Source organism: Orcinus orca, chromosome 4 (genome assembly GCF_937001465.1).
Source record: "Orcinus orca chromosome 4, mOrcOrc1.1, whole genome shotgun sequence".
NCBI lineage: Eukaryota > Metazoa > Chordata > Mammalia > Artiodactyla > Delphinidae > Orcinus > Orcinus orca.
Window position 1 is genome coordinate 83,650,305 of NC_064562.1, and position 25,973 is coordinate 83,676,277.

At 41.9% G+C, this 25,973-nt stretch overlaps 1 protein-coding gene and 1 pseudogene across 9 annotated transcripts in view; both read left to right on the forward strand.

The window, feature by feature from the left end:
• Nucleotides 1–25,973, forward strand: part of TEC (tec protein tyrosine kinase) — a 155,414-nt gene that overhangs the window by 11,776 nt on the left and 117,665 nt on the right. The window contains exon 1 of one of the 9 annotated variants that reach the window (XM_033425478.2): nt 11,838–12,047. The exons of 7 other annotated variants lie outside the window; for them this stretch is intronic. In XM_033425478.2, coding sequence (XP_033281369.1) covers nt 12,015–12,047 — 33 coding nt within the window. In that variant the 5' untranslated portion in view covers nt 11,838–12,014. Of the gene's footprint in view, nt 1–11,837; nt 12,048–25,973 lie in introns of those variants that run through there. One more of the 9 variants, XM_049709459.1, reaches the window with a different exon arrangement.
• LOC125964304 (60S ribosomal protein L9-like) lies at nt 19,501–20,127 on the forward strand (annotated as a pseudogene).

Consider the following 25,973-nt stretch of genomic DNA (forward strand, 5'->3'; position numbering starts at 1 on the left):
AAGCTCAGAGAATGGCAGCCTTTGCTCCCTAAGTTGACCCTCGACAGCATGGCTGCTGGGGTTGTGGGTAGTGTCTGGCCACTTTTTGCTTTTGGGGAAGAATTGGTGGTCTCTCTGCCTTCCTCTGTGTATGCAGAGTGCTGGCATCCTAGGCCTTGGGCCTCCAGGCACACCTCTGTCTACAGGTTCCTCCAGGTTGACCTGGTTGGTGCCTCCCTTCCCCAGCCCAGCTCTTCCAGCTCCTTGGTTTTCACCCCACTCCACCCCTTCATGGGATCCCCCTCCTAGGGAGAATCCTCTTATTGTTCAGGGCAGGGAGACTTGGTCCACAGAGTTGATAGGGCTGTTGATCCTCAGCCTGGTGCACAGATGCTCAGCTAAGTATCTGTTGATGACAGTGTCACTTGCTTCAGAGCCCTTACTGTGCTCTCCTATTATCCAGTCTACACAGGCAAAGTGGAGTAACTGAAGTTGAACCCAGATCAACCGCTGTGGAGGCTAGCTGCCTTGGTTGTATTAGGGTCATAAATTGGGCATTGGAGTCTGTTAGAAAGGAGTGAAATTGGTCCATGGTCACTGCCAGTTCTAAAATTACCCTGTCCCAGGTGATTATGCCGTGAGAATAGCTTTGTTAAAAAGAACCCCAGAAGAGAGAAGCTTAGTAGTTGGCTTCACCTCCAAACTTGCCTCCACCTGGGCTTGCCTTTGCATCTCTGCCCTAGCTCAACCTATCCTTCCTTGGATTGGATTATAACTATTAACTTTCCCACTATATTTGACAGCTCAGAGCTCAGATGATCACAGCTACATGGTGTAGATGTAGAAAATGACATTTTCTTTTCTTTTTATATTATTATTTATTTATTTTTGGTTGCATCGGGTCTTAGTTGTGGCATGCGGGATCTTCCTTGCGGCGTGTGGGCTTCTCTCTAGTTGTGCGCAAGCTCCAGGGCGCTTGGGCTCTGTAGTTGTGGCATGCGGGTTCCAGAGAACGTGGGCTGTGTAGCTTGCGGCACACGAGCTCAGTAGTTGTGGCATGTGGGCTTAGTTGTCCCGCAGCATGTGGGATCTTAGTTCCCTGACCAGGGATCGACCTCCAGTCCCCTGCATTGGAAGGCGGATTCTTTACCACTGGACCACCTGGGAAGTCCCTGACTTTTTTTTGTTTGTTTGTTTAGGGAAAACAAGGATGGAATTTTCCCAAATTGTTATTAGGGAAACAAAGCAAAAGCAAAAAAAAAAAAAAAAAAAAGGCATAGAAGTCAATATGATTTTTGTTTTGTTCTTTTCTTCTTTTTTCTTTTTTTAGTTTTAAACCTTTCATCCAAGTTGCATTTTCCCTCTCCAGAAACAAACACTTGTGATCCTTCGAGTTGGTTATTTTGGTATTTATTGCTTGTAAGTGATACTTGTAATTTTTCAGTTTGAAGCATTATCTGTTGACTTCCTGCTGTGGAAGATGATGACTTGGCTCTCTTTCTTCTTCTAACCCCCAGCCTAACCACAGCTTCCCTATTTTCCCATCCTTGCAATAGTTAAACAGTAATTTTGGTTAGATTAACATTCATAGTCAAGCCAAGCACAACTTTTTCTTTTTCTCGGAGTCAGTAATTGCTTTGTTTGTTCACTGGCTTAGTTTTTTATGTACTCATCATTAATTCAACCCAAACCTTTTGACCAGTTTTCTAATTCTTACCTCAGATGAGTCAGGTATTCTGTCAATTCCATTTTCCCCAAAGAAACTGTCCCTGAGCCTCCTGGCTTGCTCTAGTCTGGACTGGTTGCCCTCTACACATGGTGCACAGATGTCACCCTGAGGACTTCCCTTTGTCATCCTGGGGGGGGATCCCCATCATTTCTCTCTGTATTGGATCTCCTGTTACCTGTAGTACATGCCTTTCTCTTTCTTGTAGACTCCTTTTTTTTTTTGGTATAGCCCCATTCTGAAGGAATTTTCTGGTAAAGGATGCACAGGATGTCTGCTTTCCTTCCTATTTATTTTATCTATTCATATTTTGTCTATTCATTTTTCTTTTTTAAAAAAATCATCCTTGTTTTTGTTTGTTTATTTATTTATTGCTGCATCGGGTCTTAGTTGTGGCACATGGGATTTTTCGTTGCGGCACACGGGTTTCTCTCTAGTTGTGGAGCTTGGGCTTCTCTAGTTGTGATGCGTGGGCTCCAGAGTGTGTAGGCTCTGTAGTTTGCAGCACGTGGGCTCTCTAGCTGTGTCTTGTGGGCTTAGTTGCCCTGTGGCATGTGGGACCTTAGTTCCCCGACCAAGGATCAAACCTGCGTCCTCTGAATTGGAAGATGGATTCTTAACCACTGGACCACCAGGGAAGTCCCTCATTTTTCAGTAAGTGCCTGAAAATATCTTTTTTCCACAACAATTGATCGTTCGTCTGAGTGTAGACTTCCAGGATGGAAAATTTGAAGGTGTTGTTCCATCACCTTCTAGCTTGTGGTGTTGCTGTTGAGAAATTCAGAATTGTTCTGATTGCCTGTAACCTGTCTACAGGTTACAAACCTGCTGTGTCCTTTGTGGAAGTTTGTAGAATTTTCTCTTGGCCTCCACAATCTTGGAGTTTTCATGATGTGTGCTGTGGTATGGATTTCTTTTCATCAATTGTGCTGGGTTCTTTCAATCCAGAAATCTACATCTTTCAGTTTGGGAAATTTTCTTGAGTTATCTCATTGATAATTTCTTCCTCTCTATTTTGTGATGTCTCTTTCAGAAACTTATTGTTCAGATTCTAGATATTTTGGGCTGGATACTAGATATTTTCTTACCTGGAAAGTTTTTTCCTTCCTGCATAGACTCAGTTTCCCCAAGTTGCTATTGTCTGTTTATTTGTTTAGGTCTCTACATTTCATGTTAGAGGCTTTCCTTGTATTTCTGATACCCTAGGCTGTCTACTCACATCTGAGTGGGGGGATTAAAAAGCTTGTTGGCTGGGAACTTAACTGTTGGGTGATTTGGCTGAGTCTTTATTTGGGGAAATTTTGATGTTAGTACCTCTTGGCCTGGTGAGAGTCCTCAGAAAAAGCTCTTCTAGTCTTTTTCCTGGGTGGTGGGAAGAGCCTGGCTGCCAGTGATCTGGGAATGAGGTGGAGAAGAAGGCTGAATGTCTCAGCATCTGCATGTTCGTATAACCTCTCCACGGTATTTCCAGTAAGACACCAGGGCTGTGCCTGACATACTCCAATCCAGAGACTTTCTCTTTTTCACCCTCTCTGGGGTAGTTATATGTTCATGTAATTCCTCTCGGGGAGGGGGTAGGGAAGAAACTCCAGGTGTTTTTGCTGGGGTAGAGAAGGGGCCATCACCTAACTGCTCAGAGTGGCTGGAGGGACCTGGGAGATCCAGGTGCTTTCCAAGGAGGCTTTCCATTTTTATTTTATTTTAGATCAGCCCCCGTCCCCCCACTCCCCACAGAGGGTCCAATTGCCTTTAATTATTTAGCATTTTGAGATTCCATGGTATAAATCAGGTTGTTTCTTGGCTTCCCCTCACCCCACCTAAATGTTTTTACTGTTGTCTCTTCTTTCATTCTCCCCATCCTTGTGGGTTTATCCCTTTACTGTCATTTTATTGGGCTTTCAGGAGGGAGAGAAAGTAGAGAGTTTTGTTTCATTTTGTTCATTACTACTCCTTAGTGCCTGGAGTATAGCTTTCTTAACCAACCTCTGCTGAGAGACTAGTGTGGTTCAGCCATGGCAGTTTGCTGCCATTTTCCCTGCCTTTACCCAGTGGAGTTGGGGCTCCCGATTCCTTCCTATACCACTCTAAGCATCCACTACCAATTCATTACAGTGGTCTTGGGAGGCAGAACCTCTCTCCAGCCCTAGCCTGATGCTATATAGCTTGCTGGTCGTAGAGCCCTGGTTCCCACTTCTCAAATTCACCTTGTCTGGGAGGACTCATTCTGTCACCTTGGCCTCTGAACGTTTTACTCTTCTGTGAAGCTCAGCTTCTGTAAGTCTAATGTTTTAGGCTGAACGGTGGGCCTGGTGTCATTGGTGGCCATGTGGCCCCAGTGGAAATTATTGTTATTTCCTTCTGGAGGTGTTTATCACGCAGTTGCCTTTCCAGCAGCATCCTCTCTTCCCATTTCAAAGCTCATGCCTTTCTTGGAGTGTGCACCAAGTTCCTGTTTCTGGCTGGGCTGAGCAGAGATGACTGACCTACCCTGCTCCTCGTGGACGATCACAACTTTCCAACCCTGTTTAACCAGTTGAGTCATTCTTCAGGCTTCCTTAATGCAGTGTGACCTTCCAGCTTTCTATCTCAGTAGCCTGACAACATCAGCATGACTTTCTGCTTATACACAGAGGAATGGTGACAAGAGTCAGCTTCCGCTGAAGTAGGAAGAGTGTTGTTTCCACACCATCTTATCTGCCTGGAAAAAGCAAAGCTCTATACTCTCATGATGGCAGCTATGCATTGGGAATCCAGAAAATACCAGTGCTGGCACTTGCTACAGTGGAGCAGGTACAGGAGTCATTCTGAAGGAGGACAGAGAACGATAGATGGTTAGAAAACACTTATTCAGCTGGACCTACTGGGTACCTTTAAGAACAAAAGTTTGGCCAGTGGGAATATCTGCAATGCTTATTCCTCCGTCTGTGCTTCCACAGGCCTCCTTCCCTTTTCTAAACAGAACCTTTGAAGTCATCGCAACCTCTTTTCCCAAGCAGTGTAGTTTTTCTCTAATGTGCTAAGTAATTCATGTAAGTTCTTTTTGTCTTCTCAGCTGAATTGTGAACTCTTCCAGGGAAGAGCACATGCCTAGTAAATACTAGATCATTGTACCAGATGAATTTTCCAGATAGTTGTGGACAGTTGGCAGTTAAAAAAAAAAAAGAAAAAAAAATATATATTCGGTCATAATTATCCAAGTTGTAACCAGTAGTCTAAATTCACTAAATTCTTTTTTTAAATTTTGTTTATTATTATTATTTTTAATTAATTTATTTTTGGCTGCATTAGGTCTTCGTTGTTGCACACAGGTTTTCTCTAGTTGCGGCGAGCAGGGGCTACTCTTCGTTGTGGTGCGCGGGCTTCCCACTGCGGTGGCTTCTCTTGTTGCGGAGCACGGGCTCTAGATGTGCAGGCTCAGTAGTTGTGGCTCGCGGGCTCCAGAGCGCAGTCTCAGTAGTTGTGGTGCCAGGGCTTAGTTGCTCCGTGGCATGTGGGATCTTCCCAGACCAGGGCTCGAACCCATGTCCCCTGCATTGGCAGGTGGATTCTTAACCACTGTGCCACCAGGGAAGCCCTAAATTCTTGATTAGACTTTCACTTCTCTTTGGCTGTATAGACTGAAGCCATAGAGTATTATTCAATTTAAGTGTTCCCAAGTGTATTGTTTTTCATATTATTTAGAAATAATCCTCATTTAAAACATCCTTGAAAAGACATTATTGTACCTATTATTATTGTTATTTTTCACCCATCTATTTCTTCTTAGCATAGTCTTGTGATTGTCTTGAGTTTTTTTTTTTTTTCTTTTTGCGGTACGCGGGCCTCTCACTGTTGCGGCCCCCCCTGTTGCGGAGCACAGGCTCTGGACGCACAGGCCCAGCGGCCATGGCTCATAGGCCCAGCCGCACAGGCCCAGCGGCCATGGCTCATAGGCCCAGCCGCTCCGTGGCATGTGGGATCTTCCCAGACCGGGGCACGAACTCGCGTCTCCTGCATCGGCAGGCAGACTCCCAACCACTGCGCCACCAGGGAAGAAGCCCTGATTGTCTTGATTTTTATGGCAAAGAAGAGTGGGTTTGGAAGAGGGAGGGAGGTATGTGCGGATTAGTTTTCTAGTCTGCTAAGTGTTACGTTTCTAAAAAAGGAAGATGCCTTTGGATTTCATCAATATTAGATATATTTTTCCTTTCGTAACTACATGCCATTTATTTTTTAAGGTTGAGAGCTTTGGAAATGCTTAGCTATAGAGTATAAAAATGAAAGACTTTAAATTGTCATATACTACATGAAATGCTTATAAAGTAGAACTCCTCCTCAAATATCCTACTCCCTGTACCTTTAATTTTTTTGAAGTTCTAGCCTGATTTAACGGGGAAAACTTTTCATGTCTTCTCTTTATCCTGAAAAGAGTTCCAGCAGTGTCTTTCTGTTAGGTATTTCCTTAGAAACTCTGATGTCCTCATGTATCTCCCAGTATTAGGTTTCAACCACAACTTGTGAGAGCTCCACATGACTACCCCCAAAAATAAATCGTGGTTTTTTTCCCTGCAAAGTAGTGATTTCAAAGTTTATTTTTCTGCAAATATAATTTAAGCATGCAGTAAAGTTAGTTTTTACCATTGGGGTTATTTTTGTTTCACAGAAGGCAGTTGGCTTTCTTTTTTATTTTCCTGCTTTGAGTGCTAAAAATGCTTGATCCTTTAACCATGTAGAGAAACAGAAATACAAGTTAACTGAGTTATGAATGCTGTTATGTATGTAAATTTATGAATGCTTTTTACTTTTTTCTTTTTTAAGTATTGTCAACTTATTTGTCACATATTTAAACCAGTTATAGACGCACTGCATTAAAGAATTCTTGTTCATAGGTTCTGGAATCTTGGCTGAAGGTTTTTGGGGCTCAGAGGTGGTGATGCAACCCCCTTTCCTCCCCCAGACAAAGGATAGAACTCTGCCTGCCACTGCGATTCCCCAGCTCTCAGTGTGCTCTTTGGACTCTCCCTGCCATCATTAAAAAAAAAAAAAAAGTCATTTTATAGAAATTTATTCATTGTTAAAAAATTGAAACAATATTGAAGCTTATAAAAAAGAGATTAAAAATGACCCCAAAACTATTCCAGAGAGACTCTTTGTGAACCCCCTCTCCATCATCTTTATCATCATTTGACTTTCTACAAATCTTTAGCACCTTTCTAGAAGATAATTAACCTAAGGAGCATTGTGTGCAACCGTTTATGTAACTCCAAATTCTATAATCTTTATATAAATATATATATATGTATATGTATATATGTATATATATATACACATATTATACATACACACACACATATATACACACACACACTTTTTGAGGTTATAATTAGCTCAGGCATAATGTTCTTTGGTAACAATATTCCAAATAGACATTTTCTTATAACCAGTTCTTATAACCAAGCCATTTTTAATAGCTTGGTGACAGTCTTTCATGTTAATATACAATGGTATTTTGAACCACTCCCCAGTTGTTGGACATATGTTTTTTTGTTTGTTTGTTTTTGTTTTTAAGTAAGTAGTGTTGCTATATGTTTTTCCCTTTTGGGGATTGTTTCCTTGGGAAATATTTTTCAAAATACCACTCTGGGATTAAAGGATTTCTTGTTTCTGTTAATCAATGTCAGAAGGACACAAAATAATAATTTGAGAAAACTCACTGGCTATATAAAGTTATATAAAGTTTCCATTACCTCTTTTTTGACCTTTTGGATCCACAGTATCTCCTTTATGTGAAGACATAAGGTTTATTTGGAGTTACTGAGGCCATGCCATGTATCTGACCAGTTGTAGTTCAGATAATAAAGCCCGAGTAACCTGACAGGTTAATTTGCAGAGGCTGTGTTCTTTTGATAAATGTCTATAGCCTCATTTTATTTTGTTGGATGTGTGATAGGAAAAGTTTCCAGGGGTCAGTAACAAAACATGGAAAAATTGTTATGGTATCTGTGAAACTACATTTGCCCTTAGTACCTGGTCCAGGGTTCATGACCCTTTTTGTAAGCGGGGGAAGGCATTATATGTTCAGTAGGGAATTCCAACTCTCCCACCATTTCCCCATTCCTGGACTGCGTGAGGAAGTAGCAGGGGCAGGGCAACCAGTAACTGGAGAGAATTTTGCAGTAATGTAGTAGTTCTTGATAAAGAACTAGAGCAGAGTGAAATTCCTATTCAGGTTTTTCCCCTGACATCTTTCTGACTAATGTTTAAAGCCTGGGCTGGATTTTTAAGTTAGCTATTAAATGGTATTGTGTTCCCATGCCTTAGGTTTTCCATCTATTAAACAAAGCATAATGACACACCTAATTAACAGTCCACTTCAGAACGATTCATGGCCTAATGCTTGTCAAGGACTTTGAGCTTTTCCTAGAGTGTTTTATATACATTCATGAGTAATGAGATGGCTTGCTCTATTTAGCAAAGGGCATCTATATTATGCCCATTTTATAGATGAGAAAAGTGAGCCTCACAGAGGATAATGGCTTGTTGAGAATCAGACGGTAGATTTAATGTAATGTCTGTGGAATTTTTCTTGGACTTTGTGGAACAAGTGGAATCTAAAATAAATTCTGCACAAGTGTATGTGTTGGGAAAGTGGATTTTACAGTTTTTAAACAGATAAAACCTTTTGGGGGGATAGGTTACTCCTTTGTAAGGAGGAATCATGTTTGACAAATTCACTAGAGTTCTTGAAGAACTTTAAATGATTATGGAAGCTAGGGATAAACTGTGATTTTCCAAGTGTTTTTGAAAAGACTCCACACAAAGGCTTAAATAAATTGAGTCAGTGGGAGGCTGGGAGAAATGTTTTTGAGAGTCAGGAATAGGGGCTTCCCTGGTGGCGCAGTGGTTGAGAGTCCGCCTGCCAATGCAGGGGACACGGGTTCGTGCCCCGGTCCGGGAAGATCCCACATGCCGTGGAGCGGCTAGGCCCGTGAGCCATGGCTGCTGGGCCTGCGCGTCTGGACCCTGTGCTCCGCAACGGGAGAGGCCACAACAGCGAGAGGCCCGCGTACCGCAAAAAAAAAAAAGTCAGGAATAGGGAGGGGACTGGAAGACAGAACAAAGGTTAAGCATAGATGGACATTTCTCAGGTTACAAACGTGAGTAAACTATTTATTAGTATTTTAAAAATAAAACATGTAGAAGAGGTAGTACACAGTGTAAACTCCAAGTTTACAGTCAACAGGAACCTTTTGGGACATTAAAAAGCCAAATTGCTGGTCTCAAGTTTATGCAAAATGGCAGGGAAGAGGTAAAGAATGCATTTAGGTAAAATGAGTCCATCTGTACATGCAGATGGACGTTCTGGTTTTTACTCAAGAAAGAGATTCATATATTACTTTAAACTCTTAACTGAAGACATTGATTCAGTGTAGGATTTGGAACAAAAAAGCTAGTTAAATCTTAGCTGTTGTTACACACAATTCAGAAATACCACCTTACCCATTTTCATAATCCTTCAGCATCTGAGATAGTTCATCAATGTACCTTAAAAACATAATGCACTTAGAAAAAAGCCAACATATTAATCAAAGCATAGAGGATTGAGTAAAGTAGACTCCTGTCCAACTCTTTGGTCTAGAAAGATGAATGCTGAGGAGACATGTGGACAGGGTGTGCCCTCTTATACCATGGCAACCTGAGATCCATGGTACAGGGAGACCATTCATTTGCACCTTCTTTATTCCCAAATAATGCCCCAGGGGCCCCCAATAGTTAGTTGAGCACATAAATGGGCTAGGCTCCATGCTAAACTCTTTACATTGGCTTATCTCATTTAATCCTCCCAACAACCCTATAAAGTGGGCAAGATTATTTTAAGCATTTTACAGATGAGGAGCCTGAAGCCCAGGGAGATTCAGGGGAATTTGGTTAGATGGTGGAGCCAGAGTTCAGAACAATACAGTCCGACTCCAGAGTGTACTCTGAGCTACTCCAGAGTGTACTCTCCTGAGCTATCCACACTGAACTACCCTCTTCCCCTCTCCTTCTGTTATTTTCCTTCCTGGTCAACAGAGTTGGACAACCTAGAAGAAAACATAAAGGTCTGCTTCAAACAAAACCAAAACCAACCAGTTCTTCTGGGTATCATTCCATGCTTCTTAGTACTATAGATCCTAAGGTGTCTTTAGAGCAGCACTGGTGAATAGAAATATTCTGTGAGCCAGACATGTAATTTAAAAGTTTCTAGTTGCCACATTAAAAAAAAGCAAAACGCAACAAGTGAAATTAATCGTAATAGTATTTTTTGTGTAGCCCAATATATTTTTTTTTTTTTTGCGGTACACGGGCCTCTCACTGTTGTGGCCTCTCCCGTTGCGGAGCACAGGCTCTGGACACGCAGGCTCAGCGGCCATGGCTCACGGGCCCAGCCGCTCCGCGGCATGTGGGATCTTCCCGGACCGGGGCACGAACCCGTGTCCCCTGCATCGGCAGGCGGACTCTCAACCACTGCGCCACTAGGGAAGTCCTGTAGCCCAATATTTAAAAAATATTATAATTTCACCATGTAATCATATAAAAATTATTAATGAGATACCAGAAACAACTCAGGAGCTTGATATGCGCAATACAATATAGTACAATACAATGCAATACAATGCAATTCAATAGAATATCTTACGCACTGCAGTGGATAAAGTAAAATGTAGTCGGACCAAAAAAGTTAATGGAAACATATTTACACCACTTCAGTTTTAAATTTTAAATTAAAATTAATTAAAATGAAATAAAATTAAAAAAAATTAGTCCTCAGTTGTACTAGCCACATATCAAATGCTTAATAGCTATTTGTGGTGAGTGGCTACCATATTGAATGGAGCAGCTCCATAGCAAAAGTTATTCTCTGTCTCCAGAGGCCTGGGGACTCCCAGATTCTCCATCCCCACCCTATCCCTTGACCCCTCTCAGCCCCCATGTCATATTCCCTGCCTACCATGTACAGTTGTGCAGGTTATACACTGCAAAACTCTGGGATATGTCATTCACATGGAAGATCTAGATTTGTTTACTGTGACAGTTTTTTGGAAGATGGAAGTAAACTTTCTAAAGGAAGAGACACTTTTTCCTAGTTCATGCAAAGGCATTTTTTTTGAGGGCGGGAGGCTGTGACTGTAGTCCTTTTATACCTTCCTAGCATTCCAGCAGTTGGCCCCAGGCATCATTCTTATGTACGCTCAGCACTTTTCCAGTGCCCACAGCCTATGGCTGAAAGTAAGGAAGCAGCTTCAGCCAACTTCTCCTCCCTGCAAAATAACGTCATGAAGCCATAGTCATTTTTCATGGTAGGTTACCTTGGAGCCATGTGTCTTATTCATCATTGTATCCTCAGTGCCTGGCACGTAGTAGGTGCTCAACACCTTTATTGATTTTAATTGTCATCTTAGAGTTCATTCAGGGCCCCTGTATTGTATCCTGAGTTGCCCTTAATGAATCTTGACCCAGGGATGATTTATCCAAGTGCTGACTTGGCTCTCTCTTTCACTGAGTCACAGCTCACTCTTCAAGCTCACCCTTGTTGTAAATAATAATTGTCATGATTGTTATTATTACTAATAATAGCTACCATTTACTCATCACTTTATGTCAAGCATTGTGCTTAGCAGTTTATGTGCATTATATCATTTAATCTTTCCAAACAGCTCTAGAAGGTAGGTACTATTCTATTTTATAAGGAGGAAACTGAGGCGCTGAGAAATTAAGTAATTTACCTGAGGTCACCCAGCTACTAAGTGTCAAAGTTAAAGTTTAAAACTAGTTCTGTCTGACTTCAAAGCCCTTCTGTGCTTAAGCAGCAAGACTGGGCTTCTTTTTTGGTATCTGGTGCCTGACTGACAAGTGACCACACTGTCTATAGTAGACTTATTATTTGTTTGCCCAGACTTCCTTCCTCTGGGGAACATCTCTGTCCGCAATCCATGTGGTTTGGGTGGGGTTGACACCAATGCCAGGGATGGTCATGTGACTCAGCTTTGGCCAATCTGAGAAGTGCCTTGTCCATCTGACCAAGTGATTGGTTCAGGGGTGAGCACATGACCCAGGCTTACTCAGACAGGCTTCTTTTCTGCTCCAGTTTAGGAGAGGAGTCATTCTTTTCCTCCGGGAGTTTTTGGCTGCTGGAGTGATATAGCCTAGAGCTCCTGGTGGCTATCTTTCCACTACATGGAGGAAGTTATATGAAGTAGGACAGAATGAATGAGGCTGGCATGCAGTGAGAAGTAGCACTGAGTGGTGGTGAGAGCACAGACAGCATCATTTGGACCCCAGGATTCAGATGTTTCTGAAGCTTCCGGGACTTCTTGGTTATGTGAGCTAATACATTCCTTTTGCTGCTGTTGTGTGCCTAAATCTAGTTATTTGCAATTGAAAACCCTGCCTAATAGACAGACTTTTCAGAAGATATTTTTGTCTTGCATTCCCCATTGCCATTCTCTGTCTACCCTTTGGACGAGCTCACTACATCTTGGGCCTTGGTGCCTACTGTTGTCTGCCCCGTGCCTGGAGATCTTTGATCCCTGTAACTCTTTACGTGTTCAGCTTGCTTCTTCCCTTTCTGGTCTGTGAGCCCTGTCCTAGTGAAGGGAGATACCACACCCAACCGAATCCCTCCCTGATACTCCCCCCAACCCACTACCCCCATTGGCACAGCCAACCCACAGGGGTAAGGATTGTGCCATGAGTGGAATACTAGGGAAATCTGTTCTTTGCAGACATTAGAAAAATTATTCATCAATGTACTTTTGAATGTTGATCAAAGACTGTTGACTTCTTAACTCATCTGGCCCCTGACACTGTCTGGGATCTCAGCCAGTTTAGGCTAAGGCATTGCCTCTTATCCCCAGTTTTCTTGGCTCCCAGCCTTTCTGATCAGCTGTCTACTTATGTACTCTCAACTGCCCTGTGATTCTGAGCTTCCATCCTTCTACTGGCTTCCTTCCCAAATCTTTCCGGTGGCCCTCTGAGGGCATTGTTCCATTGTGAGTCAACATTCCTACACCCCAGCCGTCTCACAGAGTGAAAACACTCCCTTTTCTGCAGCTCTCTCTGCTGTAGCCTTCTCCTGGCTTCCCTTTGCTGCTTCCAGGTCTTACCAAAACCCCTTCTCCTTTAGCGTTCAAGCCATTCATGCAAATACCCTTCTGGTTTCTCCTTTTGTCACCAACCTCTTGGTCATTCTGCTTGATAGGCTCACCTGGTTCATGGTCTTCTCTTCCAGCTCTGCCATCTCTGCATTCATATGTACAACTAACTTCCTGTGTCTGTGGTAAGTTGTGCAGTAGCCTTGAGGTAGTTAAAAGGAGTAGCTAATTGTGGCCAGAGTGGGATATAAGGGAGACTTCATAAAAGAGATTACCTATGATCAGGACCTTAGAAAATGAGTAGGATTTCAACAGGTGCTCTTCTAGACAGAGAGAACAACTCAGACAAAGGCATGGGGATGTGAAAACATTTAGTTGCTTGAGCTCTTAGAAATAAATGGTAGGATGGGAAGAGGGAACCCAGATGGGATTTGACATGATTATATGTACTTAAGATTAAGGAATAACCCTAAGGAGGATCCAGTGTGGAGAATGCAAGCGAAGGACCAGCCTTTATTATTTTTTATTTATATTTTTTAAAAAAATTATTTTATTTTTGGCTGTGCTGGGTCTTTGTTGCTGCACGCGGGCTTTCTCTAGTTGCAGCAAGTGGGGGTTACTCTTCGTTGTGGTGCACGGGCTTCTCATTGCAGTGGCTTCTCTTGTTGCGGAGCACGGGCTCTAGGTGCGTGGGCTCAGTAGTTGTGGCATGCAGGCTTCAGTAGTCGTGGCTCACAGGCTCTAGAGAGCAGGTTCAGTAGTTGTAGCGCACAGGCTTAGTTGCTCCACGGCATGTGGGATCTTCCCGGACCAGGGCTCAAACCTGTGTCCCCTGCATTGGCAGACGGATTCTTAACCACCACGCCACCAGGGAGGTCCCCACCAGCCTTTATTATTATTATTTATTTACTTATTTACTTATTTATTTTTTCGGTACACGGGCCTCTCACTGTTGCGGCCTCTCCCATTGCGGAGCACAGGCTCCGGACGTGCAGGCTCAGCGGCCGTGGCTCACAGGCCTCGCCGCTCCGCGGCATGTGGGATCTTCCCGGACCGGGGCACGAACCCGTGTCCCCTGCATCGGCAGGCAGACTCTCAACCACTGCGCCACCAGGGAAGGCCCAGCCTTTATTATTAAAGGGAGGAGTACTTTGAAGTTTTCAGGCATAGGATGATATTGTAAGTTACAAGACTGAAACTCTGTCGGGTTGATTATAAAAAGAAGAGGAGTAATTAAAGCAGTTGAAGGAAGTCCATAATAAGACTGAGGATGAAGAGAGAAGGGATAGTGGAAGAAAAGGTGGGAGGATTTGCAGAGCAGACTGGTTATGAGGGTGCAGGGAGCAGGGCAGAGAAACGAGGCAGAACGTCTGCTGCTTAGGAGATGGGAGAGATTGAGGCCTTGCCTGGTGACAGGTGATTTGAAAGTGTAGGATGCTGGGGGAAAACAGCTGCATACTAGATGTGAATCAAAGTAGTTGGCCTTTCAATTACCTTATGTATAAAGAGTAAGATGTTTATTTCATGATGGTAAAAATGACTTAAATTATGTAAGCTTGGGAATTCCCTGGTGGTCCAGTGGTTAGGATTCTGCACTTTCACTGCCAAGGGCCCAGGTTCAGTCCCTGGTTGGGGAACTAAGATCCTGCAAGCCATGGCTAAAAAAAATATAAATAAATAAGCTAAAGATGTTTCTCAAACTGGTCTGTAGAACACTACAACTCTGGGAGATGTTAATCAGGTTAATCAGGTTCAAGGGAAGTAGAATGAGTTCTATGATCAAATAAGGGTGGGAAATACTGCATTCTGTATGATTCACAGAGCCTATTCACGTATTAAAGGTTTTGAGAAATGCGCACAAGGAACCAGTTTGACATTGTTTAACCCAGATTTTCCCAAATATATTTGTTTATTCAGCAAGCATGAAGTAAACACAGACTATGATAGTATAATTTGGCCACTGGTCCTGCAGTAGAGAATAAAATCAGCCCATGTCCCTGCCCTTGTGAGATTATGGTCTGCTGTAATCTAACAGGTTTCGAGGGTTCTGGAACAGCTTGGGAAGCTTTGAGGTAAGGTGTTCAGATACTCTTTTTTGTGGTCTGCAGTGGAGCAGAGCAGATTATCTGCCAGCCTGTCTCTCTGCATCCCTGTCTCTGCATTATGCCAGTACCTCCACTTCTTCTCAGAATGTTTCCTGCACCTTCTGCTTTGGGGATGGACAGAGCTGATGACAAGGTAACTTTCAGGTCTGGGAAGTTGGTGACTTGCCCAAGGTCACCCAGCTAGTTAGTGGCAGAACCAGAGCCAGAACCCAGCTCTTCGGATTCTGGGTCCTACGCTCATTCCATTCTTGGTGAAAAGGGACAATTTGGAATGCCTGAAAACTGAAGAAAAATTAGGTAGACTAACAGGTTGAGTGAGATACCATGGATTATGCCAATTTCATCAATAATAGCAGGGCTGATTTAGATATCACCACCAGCACCACCATCATTGCCATCACTAATGTTGAGTAATTACTGGGATTCATGTACTGTGCTAAGCACCTTATATATATTTAATTTCTACAACAACTCTGTGAAGTAGTAATTATTACCCCATTTTATAGATGAGGAGACAAGCTCAGAGAGGTGAGTGGTGTATCCATGTTTACACAGCTAGGAAGGAACAGAGCCAGGCTTCCATTCTAGGCTGTTTTTAGAGTCCACACGCTTAACTTCATTTTATATTAGGTGAGTTTATTTTTTTCTTTGCTTCTAAAATTTCCTCTCAGAATCAGTCTGTCTTTTTTCTCTTGCCATTTCAGCTTGCCTGGCTCTTTCTCTTTGTAAAAAGCTGATCTCAGGGACTTCCCTGGTGGCGCAGTGGTTAAGACTCCACGCTCCCAATGCAGGGGCCCGGGTTTGATCCCTGGTCAGGGAACTAGATCCCACATGCATGCTGCAACTAAGAGTTCCCATGCCACAACTAAGGAGCCCGCAGGCTGCAACTAAGGAGTCCACCGGCCGCAACTAAGGAGCACACATGCCGCAACCAAGACCCAACGCAACAAAATAAATAAAATAAATATGAAAAAAAAACCCTCTTATCTCAGAAAGGATCGGATCTTTTATTTATTCCATGTCAGGTAGCATTCTTCAAGTATTTAGTGAGTACTTACTATGTGAAGGAACTATTTTAGGAGCTGAGGATCCAGTGGTGAATACACAGACTAGGTTCCTGCTCATGTGGAACTCACAATCAGTGGGGAGATCACACAATTAAAAACAATCAATAAAAGTGTCACATAGTGATAAGTATCATGCAGAAAATTAAAATCCCTGTTTTAATTTAACCAGAGTGACTGGTTATCTATTTTAGATTGTGTGGTCAAGGGAAGACCTTTTTGCGAAAGTGACCTTTAGGCTGAAATATGAGTTTTAAGAAGTTATTGGTTAGAGAGTGAGCAAGAGGGAACAGGTGGAGTGATTTTCTAGGTAGAGGGAACATGATTTGCAAAGGCCTCCCCATGCTGTGAGTTTGCTATGTGTGAAGGACAGGAAGAAGGCTGGTGTGGATGCATAGTGGGTCAGGGAGGGAGTGGTACTAGATGAGGTTGGACAAGTAGGTGAGGTACTAAGTTAAGAGATGTTTCGTCTGAGTGCAGGGAGGCCATTAGGGGGTTTAAGTAGGACTGAGGACATAAGCTGATTTATGTTTTTAAAAGTTTGTGTTGACTGATGAATGGAGAAAGGATTATAAGAAGGTAAGGAAGGAAATAGTGAGACCTAGTAGGAGGATGCTACAGTAGTCCTGACAAGGGATGATGGTGGCTGTATCAGTTATTGCCACAGTAATGCCATGCAACAAACATCCCCATAAACTTAGTGGCATAGAGGAATAAGGATTTATTTTTGCTCGAGTCAGTGGGATGGTTGGGTAGTCCTGCCGTTCTGGGCCAGGCTCAGCTGATCTTGACTGAGCCTCCCCATGTCTGTGATCAGCTGTCGGTCAGGTAGTAGCTCTGCCATATTGCCTGGTTTTCCTGATGTGTTTGGTAGGGCCAGCTGGCTGTCAGCCATCTAGGATGGCCTCGGCTGAGATGACTGGGACAGCTTTGCTCTCCTCTGTGTGTTTATGTTACATCCCTCTAGTAGGCTAGACTGGGCTTATTCTCAGGCTGGCCCAGTCATAGTCTCATGGTGATCACAAAGAAGCAAAAAGGAAGTAGAAATGAGTAAGCAGCTTTTTAATCCTTAGCTTGTGTCAAATTTGCTACTGTCCCATTGGTCAAGGCAAGTTGCAAGAGTACATCCATAGTTAGTATAGGAGGGCATTGCCAAAGAGCAAGGATACAGAGAGGTGTGAAAAGATGCAGAGAGGCGTGAAAAATCAGGGCCATTAGTGCAACCAATCTACTGCATTAATGGGAGAAAAGCGAAGTAGAGACTTGAATATTCAAGTTTAGAATATTTTGGAGGTACAGTCTGAAGACCATGCTGATAGATTAGAATTGAGGTATGAGAGAGAGGAATGAATCAAAGATAACTCTTAGATTTTTGGCTGGGCAGCTGGGCAGATGGTGAGGCCATTTACTCAGATAGCAAAGACTAGGTAAAGAACAAATTTTAGAGGACTATCTAGCACTCTGTTTTAGCCATGTTTTGTTTGAGATACTTGTTAGATAGTCCAATAAAGATGTCAGGTTTGCAGTTGAATATATAAATCTGAGGTTCTTGGGGACAGGGCTAAAGATGTAGCTTTCAGTGTTATCAACCTATAGATGGTATTTCAAGCCATCCAACAGGATGAGGAGTAATTAACTGAGGAGGAGGTATAGATGAAGAGGCAAAGCAAGGTATAGATGAAGAGGCAAAGCAAGCCCAGGATAGAGCCCTGGTGCGCACCAGTGTTTAGAAGTAAAGCAGGAAAATAGAAGCCAGCAAAGGAGGCCGAGAAGGTGCAGACTCTAAGATTGGAGAAAAATCCAGGAAACTCTGGTGTCCCAGAGAACCAAGAGAATCTAAGCATTTCAAGGAGAGAATGGTCAGCTGTGTTTAACACTGTTGGGAGAGACAAGAACTGGGAAGTGACCATTGGGTCTGGCAACAAGGCTGTTCTTGGTGACTTTGACAAACGCAGTCTTAGTAGAATGATGGAGACAGAAGCCCAACTGGAGCAGTTTGAGGAAAGCACATGAATTGAGAAGCAGGGACAGCAACCCTAATCCTGTCTTTCAAGAGCTTTTGCTGTAAAGGGACTCAGAAGTGATATGGTAGCTGGAGGTGAATGTGGGTCATGGCAAAGATTTATGTTTGGGAACGTAAGTGACGCTGCTGTACCAAAGGGGATGATCTAGCAGAGAAGGAACAGGTGCACCGAAGAGGGGGAAACTGTAGACCAGAAATGTTTGAAATGGCAAGAGAGGATGGGATTGAGAATTTAGAATAAACTTAGTCAGTGTGTTACCTTCTTCAGGGGTACTTGGGTGCTGTGTTTTATTTCTCATTTTGGAATGAAGAGGTATATTTACCACTGGAACAGTTTCAGCCATCTCCAGGGTAGGGAAGAATATGAATTCTGTTGTGACACTGGGCAGACTGAATGCCTCTGTATTGGGCTCATTCAGCTTCTGTTGTAGAGGAGAGACCTCTTTGGAACCACTCTCTTTCTGTTGGTGGTGTTCAGTTTTTCTTATAATGATAGAAAAGCTGATAAATTCAGTTTCTTAGATTTTGACATGGGTAGCAAGTTTGGCAGGTCCTGGGCAGAGCTAAGAAGGGAATGTGAATGAACGTGCCACTTCCTCATCCGGGTTCCTATACCAATATGACTTGATGTTTTGATCAATTCAGTAGATCCTAGATCAGGCACGTGTTCTGGAATTCCAGCTGAGAGGTAGAAGTTTTGCCCTTTATGCTTTTTAAGCCACTGTTACTTCAATTTGAAAGTATAATGTAAAGCAACTAGATTTAATAAATGGTAATTTTAAATGTATTTTGTTTAAGTTCAAGTGTACATTTGGTGGTATTGAAGCAACTGTTTTCATCAGCCTTCCTGGGGTCTGTGCTTTGTGTGTGGTGGATGAGGATGGCGGTGTGAAGAAACGCAGTACCCTATCTTAGAGTGCCTTTACAGCCTTGGAAGATTTTTTTGTCCACTTGCTTTGAATCTGCTTTGCTATTTCACTCGTTTAAATTATTGGTGTCTACTCATCCAATTCATATTGTGAATTGAGAGCCACATCTGTCGCCACTCTGCCTTTTACAGCATTCTGATTTGGTGGAAATAATACTGAAAAGGACATCTGCTAGGGTCTTAGTAATCCTTATATATAGCAGTCTGAGGACTGTTAATTCAAAGTTAGCAGAACTATCATGAAGTCAAGAAGCAAGACGTAAATCAGATGAAGTCAGAATCTCAAAATTTAAATGTTTCTAATGTGAAGCTGTAGATCTTTGGAACTGTTGCTGTTTTTTGTTACATTAGGTCTTTCAGGAGGGTATATCTGAAAATACTTGGCCTGTCAGAAAGGTGGTACCTATTAGCCTTCAAACATTTTTACAACAAATATATTGATTATTTGATCATTAATGTAATATTCACATTTCTGTCACATATTGGAGAGTAAGTCTTAAACTGAATTTCATTCAACTTTTGTTGAAAATGAACTTAAGATAGTGTTTAACACTCTTTGCCGCATCTACTGCGAGAATGAAGACCATTCTCAGCCATCAGACTGTTGACATTCCATGAAATGTCATTACTTTGAAGGGATGCACAGTTTGTGAAGGGCCCTAGAGGCACCCTGTGGAGGGACTTCAATCACATTAGTGTAGCACTCAGTCTCCTTGGAAAGAAAAAGAAGAGGCTCCAGGTTGACAAATGGTGGGGAAATAGAATGGAACTGGCGACTGTTCGCACGACGTGTAGCCACGTACAGAACATCATCAATGGTGTTACACTGGGCTTCTGTTACTGGATGAGGTCTGTGCTTCCTCACTTCCCCATCGATGTTGTTATTCAGGAGAATGGTTCTCTTGTTGAAATCCAAAATTTTTTGGGTGAAAAATACATCTGCAGGGTTTGGATGAGACCCGGCGTTGCTTGCTCAGTATCTCAAGCCCAGAAAGATGAGTTGATTATTGAAGGAAATGACATTGAACTTGTGTCAAATTCAGCTGCTTTGATTCAGCAAGCCACAACAGTTAAAAACAAGAATATCAGAAAAATTTTGGATGGTATCTATGTTTCTGAAAAAGGAACAGTTCAGCAGGCTGATGAATAAGATCTGAGTGGTCAGGCTATAGAAACAGCAAGATGCCAAATGATCTTCGGACTCGTTTGTGATACATATTTTTTTCCTGCGGTACGTGGGCCTCTCACTGCTGTGGCCCCTCCTGCCGCAGAGCACAGGCTCCAGACGCGCAGGCTCAGCGGCCATGGCTCACGGGCCCAGCTGCTCCGCGGCACGTGGGATCCTCCTGGACCAGGGCACGAACCCGCGTCCCCTGCATCGGCAGGCGGACTCCCAGCCACTGCGCCACCAGGGAAGCCCGTCGTTTGTGATATTTTAAAGTTGCAATAAAAGCTCTTTTGATTTGGGGGAAAAAAATAGAAGATAGTGTTTAGCAGATGTAGCCCAAGGATCATACCTATTTACCTAATTCTGTACTGTACTCTTGTTTCTTGAATTAACAAGAAAACCTGTCTAGCTCAGCCCAGAGAGAAATGCTTTTATCAGGCTTTATTTACTAAGCTGTTATCAAGTGTTAATATAAGAAATAGCCAGGTGAGGAATGTTTTTATAATTTCTGCCCAAATTTCTGTTGAAGATGTATCATGTAACATCTTTCATTGTCCTTTATGATCCTATAAACTAGTTTGTCCTTAGAATTTAATGACAGGGAAAGTTTTTCTTTTGGTCAACTGGTGTGTATCTTATGATAAAAAAATTATTATTCTGTGAAGCATTATGTTATCCTTTGTTCCCTGGATTTTGAGAAGCTCAAAATTTAATGCTCTGATTATCAGTGTGTAGTAGCATTGTAGCATCTGTGTGTTCAACTTAGGGGAATTAAACTCTATGAGTTAACAAAGAAAAGAGAGAAAGAAACAACATTTTTTTAAAAGCTTGGACCACTTTTTAAAATTTAATTATTGTTTTATTTTGGAGTATAGTTGATTTACAATGTTGTGCTAGTTTCAGGTGTACAGCAGAGTGATTCAGTTATACATATACATATATCCATTCTTTTCATATTCTTTTCCCATATAGGTTATTACAGAATATTGAGTAGAGTTCCCTGTGCTATAGGTCCTTGTTGATTATGTTTTATATATAGTAGTGTGTATATGTTAATCCCAACCTCCTAATTTATCTACCCCCCCCCCCCGCACCTTTCCCCTTGGTAACTATAAGTTTTGTGGTTTTTTTGCGGTACGCGGGCCTCTCAGTGTTGTGGCCTCTCCCATTGCGGAGCACAGGCTCCGGACACGCAGGCTCAGCGGCCATGGCTCACGGGCCTAGCCGCTCCACGGCATGTAGGATCTTCCCGGACCGGGGCACGAACCCGTGTCCCCTGCATCGGCAGGGGGACTCTCAACCACTGCGCCACCAGGAAGCCCCTGGTAACCATAAGTTTGCTTTCAAAGTCTGTGAGTCTGTTTCTGTTTCATAGATAAGTTCATTTGTGTCATATTTTAGATTCTGCATATAAGTGATATCATATGGTATTTGTCTTTCTTTTTCTGACTTACTTCACTTAGTATGATAATCTCTATGTCCATCCATGTTGCTGCAAATGGCATTATTTTTCTTTTTTTAATGGCTGAGTACTATTCCATTGTATATATGTACCACGTCTTCTGTTTTTTTAAATAAATTTATTCATTTAATTAATTTATTTTTGGCTGCATTGGGTCTTTGTTGCTGCGTGCGGGCTTTCTCTAGTTGTGGCGAGCGGAGGCTACTCTTCCTTGCGGTGCATGGTCTTCTCATTGCAGTGGCTTCTCTTGTTGCGGAGCACGGGCCCTAGGTGCGTGGGATTCAGTAGTTGTGACACACGGGCTCAGAAGTTGTGGCTCACAGGCTGTAGGGAGCAGGCTCAGTAGTTGCGGCGCACGGGCTCAGTTGCTCTGCGTCATGTGGGATCTTCCCAGACCAGGGCTCAAACCCGTGTCCCCTGCATTGGCACATGGATTCTTAATTACTGCGCCACCAGGGAAGCCCCTGTACCATATCTTCTTTATCCAATCCTCTGTCGATGGACATTTAGGTTGCTTCTGTGTCTTGGCTATTGTAAATAGTGCTGCAGTGAGCATTGGGGTGCATGTGTCTTTTCGAATTACGATTTCTCCAGATATATGCCCAGGAGTGGAATTGCTGAATCATATGGTAGCTCTATTTTTAGAGAAACAACAATTTAAAGAGTGTCCGTGCTTCTATTTACCATTTTACTCTGGGAACATATGCCCCAGAGGGTGTGTGCACTGGGAGATGCAGGAACCTCCCGCTCCCTTGTCTTAGTCTGCCGAGGTTTTTCCATGAGCATCTCATAGTGCCAAGTGTGATTTTAGTGGTTAAAGATAAGTTTTTCACACAAACTGTCCCTTGAGTCCAAACCAACTATTGATACTTTATCTGATACTAAATCAAATAACCAAAAATCTGTTTTTCTCTCTGCTAGATTGTTAGATTGTTTGCAAAAAGTCCTCCATAATTCCTTTCCCCGTACGTACTCCACCTTGAAGAATCACCTCCAATTCTGAATCTGGGCTTGGCCATGTGACTTGCTTTGGCCAGTGAGATAATAACAAAGGTAAATCATTCAGAGACGTGAAATGTGTTGTGTATTGGGGCTTGGTCTCTCTTACTGCTCTTGGAACCTTGAGAACTACATGTATAAATCCAGGTTGTCCTGTTGAAGAGACCCCATGGAAGGGAAGTGAGGTGTCCTGGCTGATAGCCTGCAAGTGCTTGAAATGTGAGTGAGGCCGTCCTAGACATGCAGGCCCGAATTGCCCACCCAACAGAATCAGAAGCAATAATACATTTTTATTGTTTTTATGCTAGTAGTTATGGAGTGGGGTTTTTTGGTGATGGTCATTCTCATCAAAAGCTAACTAATATAACTTCCAGTGGTAGTGGACATTTTTGCTGATGCTATGTTGGACTTATCCAGAGATAGTATGGCCATTTCTTCTGTGGAATGTTCAAGGCTAATTTTGATTATATTCAGTTTCTGCTGTACATGCTGATGTGAGAACCAACCTCCACATAAGCTTTGGTTCCACTCTGTTTTATTCCTTCCTTTTGGTTTCTAATTTCTCCTTTTACTTTTAATTCTCATCTGTATGTTGTTTACATGTTGTGCCTGTATTTTCGCTTAAATTTCTTTTATTGAGAATAAATTCAGGTAACATAAAAACCACCATTTGAACCATTTTAAAGAGCACAATACTGTGGGTTTTAGTGTCAGTATATTTACAATGTTGTATAACCACCACCACTATCTAATTCCAGAAGATTTATATCACTCAAAAAAGAACCCTATACTCTCTCCCCTGCCCCCCATATTCTTCCTTCATCCCATCCAAACAGTAATCTACTTTTTTTCTCTATTGATTTGCCTATTCTGGACATTTCATATAAATGGAATCAATGCAGCATGTGGCCTTTTGTGCCTGGCTTCTTTTCCTTAGTATAATGTTTTCAAAGTTCAGTCATGTTGTACGATGTATCAGTACTTCATTCTTTTTTATGGTGGAATAACATTGCATTGTATGGATATATATATATAGAGAGAGAGAGAATAAATAAATAAATATCTATATACATCTATCACCATTCATCAGTGTATGAGCATTTGGATCATTTCCAGTTTTTGGCTCTTATGACTAATACCACCATGAGCATTAGTATACAAGCTTTTGTGTGAATATATGTTTTCAGTTCTCTTGGGTATATACTTAAGAGTGGAGATGCTGGGTCATAGCTTAACTCTGTGTTTAACTTTTGAGGAACTGCTGAAATATTTTTCACAGTGGCTGCACCACTTTACACTAGTAGTATTTGAGGGTTCCAGTCTTTCCATATTCTTGTCAATCCTTATTTTCCTTTTTTTTTTGATTATAGCCTAGTGTGTGTGTAGTAGGATCTCATTGTGCTTTTTTTTTTTTTTTCCGGTACGTGGGCCTCTCACCGTTGCGGCCTCTCCCGCTGCGGAGCACAGGCTCCGGACGCACAGGCCCAGCAGCCATGGCCCACGGGCCCAGCCGCTCCGCGGCACGCGGGATCCTCCCGGACCGGGGCGTGAACCTGCGCCCCCTGCATAGGCAGGCAGAATCCCAACCACTGCGCCACCAGGGAAGCCCCCTCATTGTGCTTTTGATTTATATTTTTCTAATAACTAGTGATGCTGAGCATCTTGTCATATGTTTATTAGCTTTTTGTACATCTTTGGAGAAATGCCTATTTAAGTCTATTACCTGTTAAAATTTTGTTGTTGTTGTTCAGTTGTAAGTGTTCTTTATATATTCTGGATACTAGACTCTTATTGAGTATATCATTTGCAAATATTTTCTCCCATTCTGTGCGCTGTCTTTCCACTTCCTTGGTAGTGTCCTTAGACATAAGAAGTTTTTAAGTTGAAGTCCAATTTATCTATTTTTCTTTTGTTGCTTGTGCTCTTGGTGTCATGTTTAAGAAACCATTATCTAATCTAAAATTATGAAAATTTACAGCTATGTTTCCTTCTGAGAGCTTTTTGATTGAGTTCTTACATTAAGTCTTTGATCCATTTAGAAATCATTTTTGTTTGTGATGTGAAGTAGGGGTCTAAATTCATTCATATCCAGTTGTCCCAGCACCATTTATTGAAAAGACTGCTCTTTCCTCATGGAATGGTCTTGGCATGCTCATCAAAAATCAGTTGACCATAGATATATGGGTTTCTTTCTGGACTCCCAATTCTATGTCTTTGATCTGTGTATCTATCTTTATGTAATACTACACTGTTTGGATTACTGTAATATTGTAATAAGTTTTGAAATTGGGAATGTGAGTCCTCCAACCTTTTTTTTTTTTCCCCAAGGTTAATTGGCTATTCAGCATTACTGTATGAGTTTTAGGATCAGCTTGTCCATTTGTACAAAAAAAGAAAAAAAAAAGGCAGTTGGAATTTTGATAGAGTTGCGTTGAATCTGTAGAGCCATTTGGAAAGTTTGTCATTTTAGCAATATTAGGAATTTCAATCCATGAACATGGATGACTTTCCCTTTATTTAGGTCTTCTTTAATTTCTTTCAACAACATTTTTTGGTTTTCAGTGCATAAGTCTCACACATCCTTGGTTAAATTTTGTTCATGTATTTTTTAAAAATTTATTGAAGTGTAGTTGATTTACAATGTTGTGTTAATTTCTGCTATACAGCAGAGTGATTCAGTTATATAAATATATATTCTTTTTCATGTTCTTTTCCATTACGTTTTATTACAGGATATTGGATATAGTTCCCTGTGCTGTACAATAGAACTTTGTTGTTTATCCATTCTATATGTAATAGTTTGCATCTGCTAATCCCAAACTCCCAATCCATCTCCCCCACTCCCCTCCGCCTTGACAACCACAAGTCTGTTCTCTATGTCTGAGTCTGTTTCATAGATAAGTTCATTTGTGTCATATTTTAGATTCCACATATAAGTGATATCATATGGTATTTGTCTTTCTTTTTCTGACTTACTTCACTTACTATGATAATCTCTAGGTCCATACATGTTGCTGCAAATGGCATTATTTCATTCTTTTTCTAATGGCTGAGTACTGTTCCATTGTATATATGTACCACATCTTTATCCATTCATCTGTTGATGGACATTTAGGTTGTTTCCGTGTCTTAGCTATGATAAATAGTGCTGCTGTTGTTCATGTATTTTTATTGTAAGGTGTCTCAATTTCTCACTGGATGTACACAAGGTATAAATTATAAATCAATAAAAATAAAAATTTTAATGTAGCTTGTCAGCTATCTAATGTAGCCAGACTTTTACTATAGAAGTCTGGGAGTAAGGACACTAGATTTCTAGTCTCAAAGGTATTATTATTGTTGTTGTTGTTATATCGGTTACATTCTCTTTGCTTTTATTTATTTATTTATAAAGTGGTACTTGCT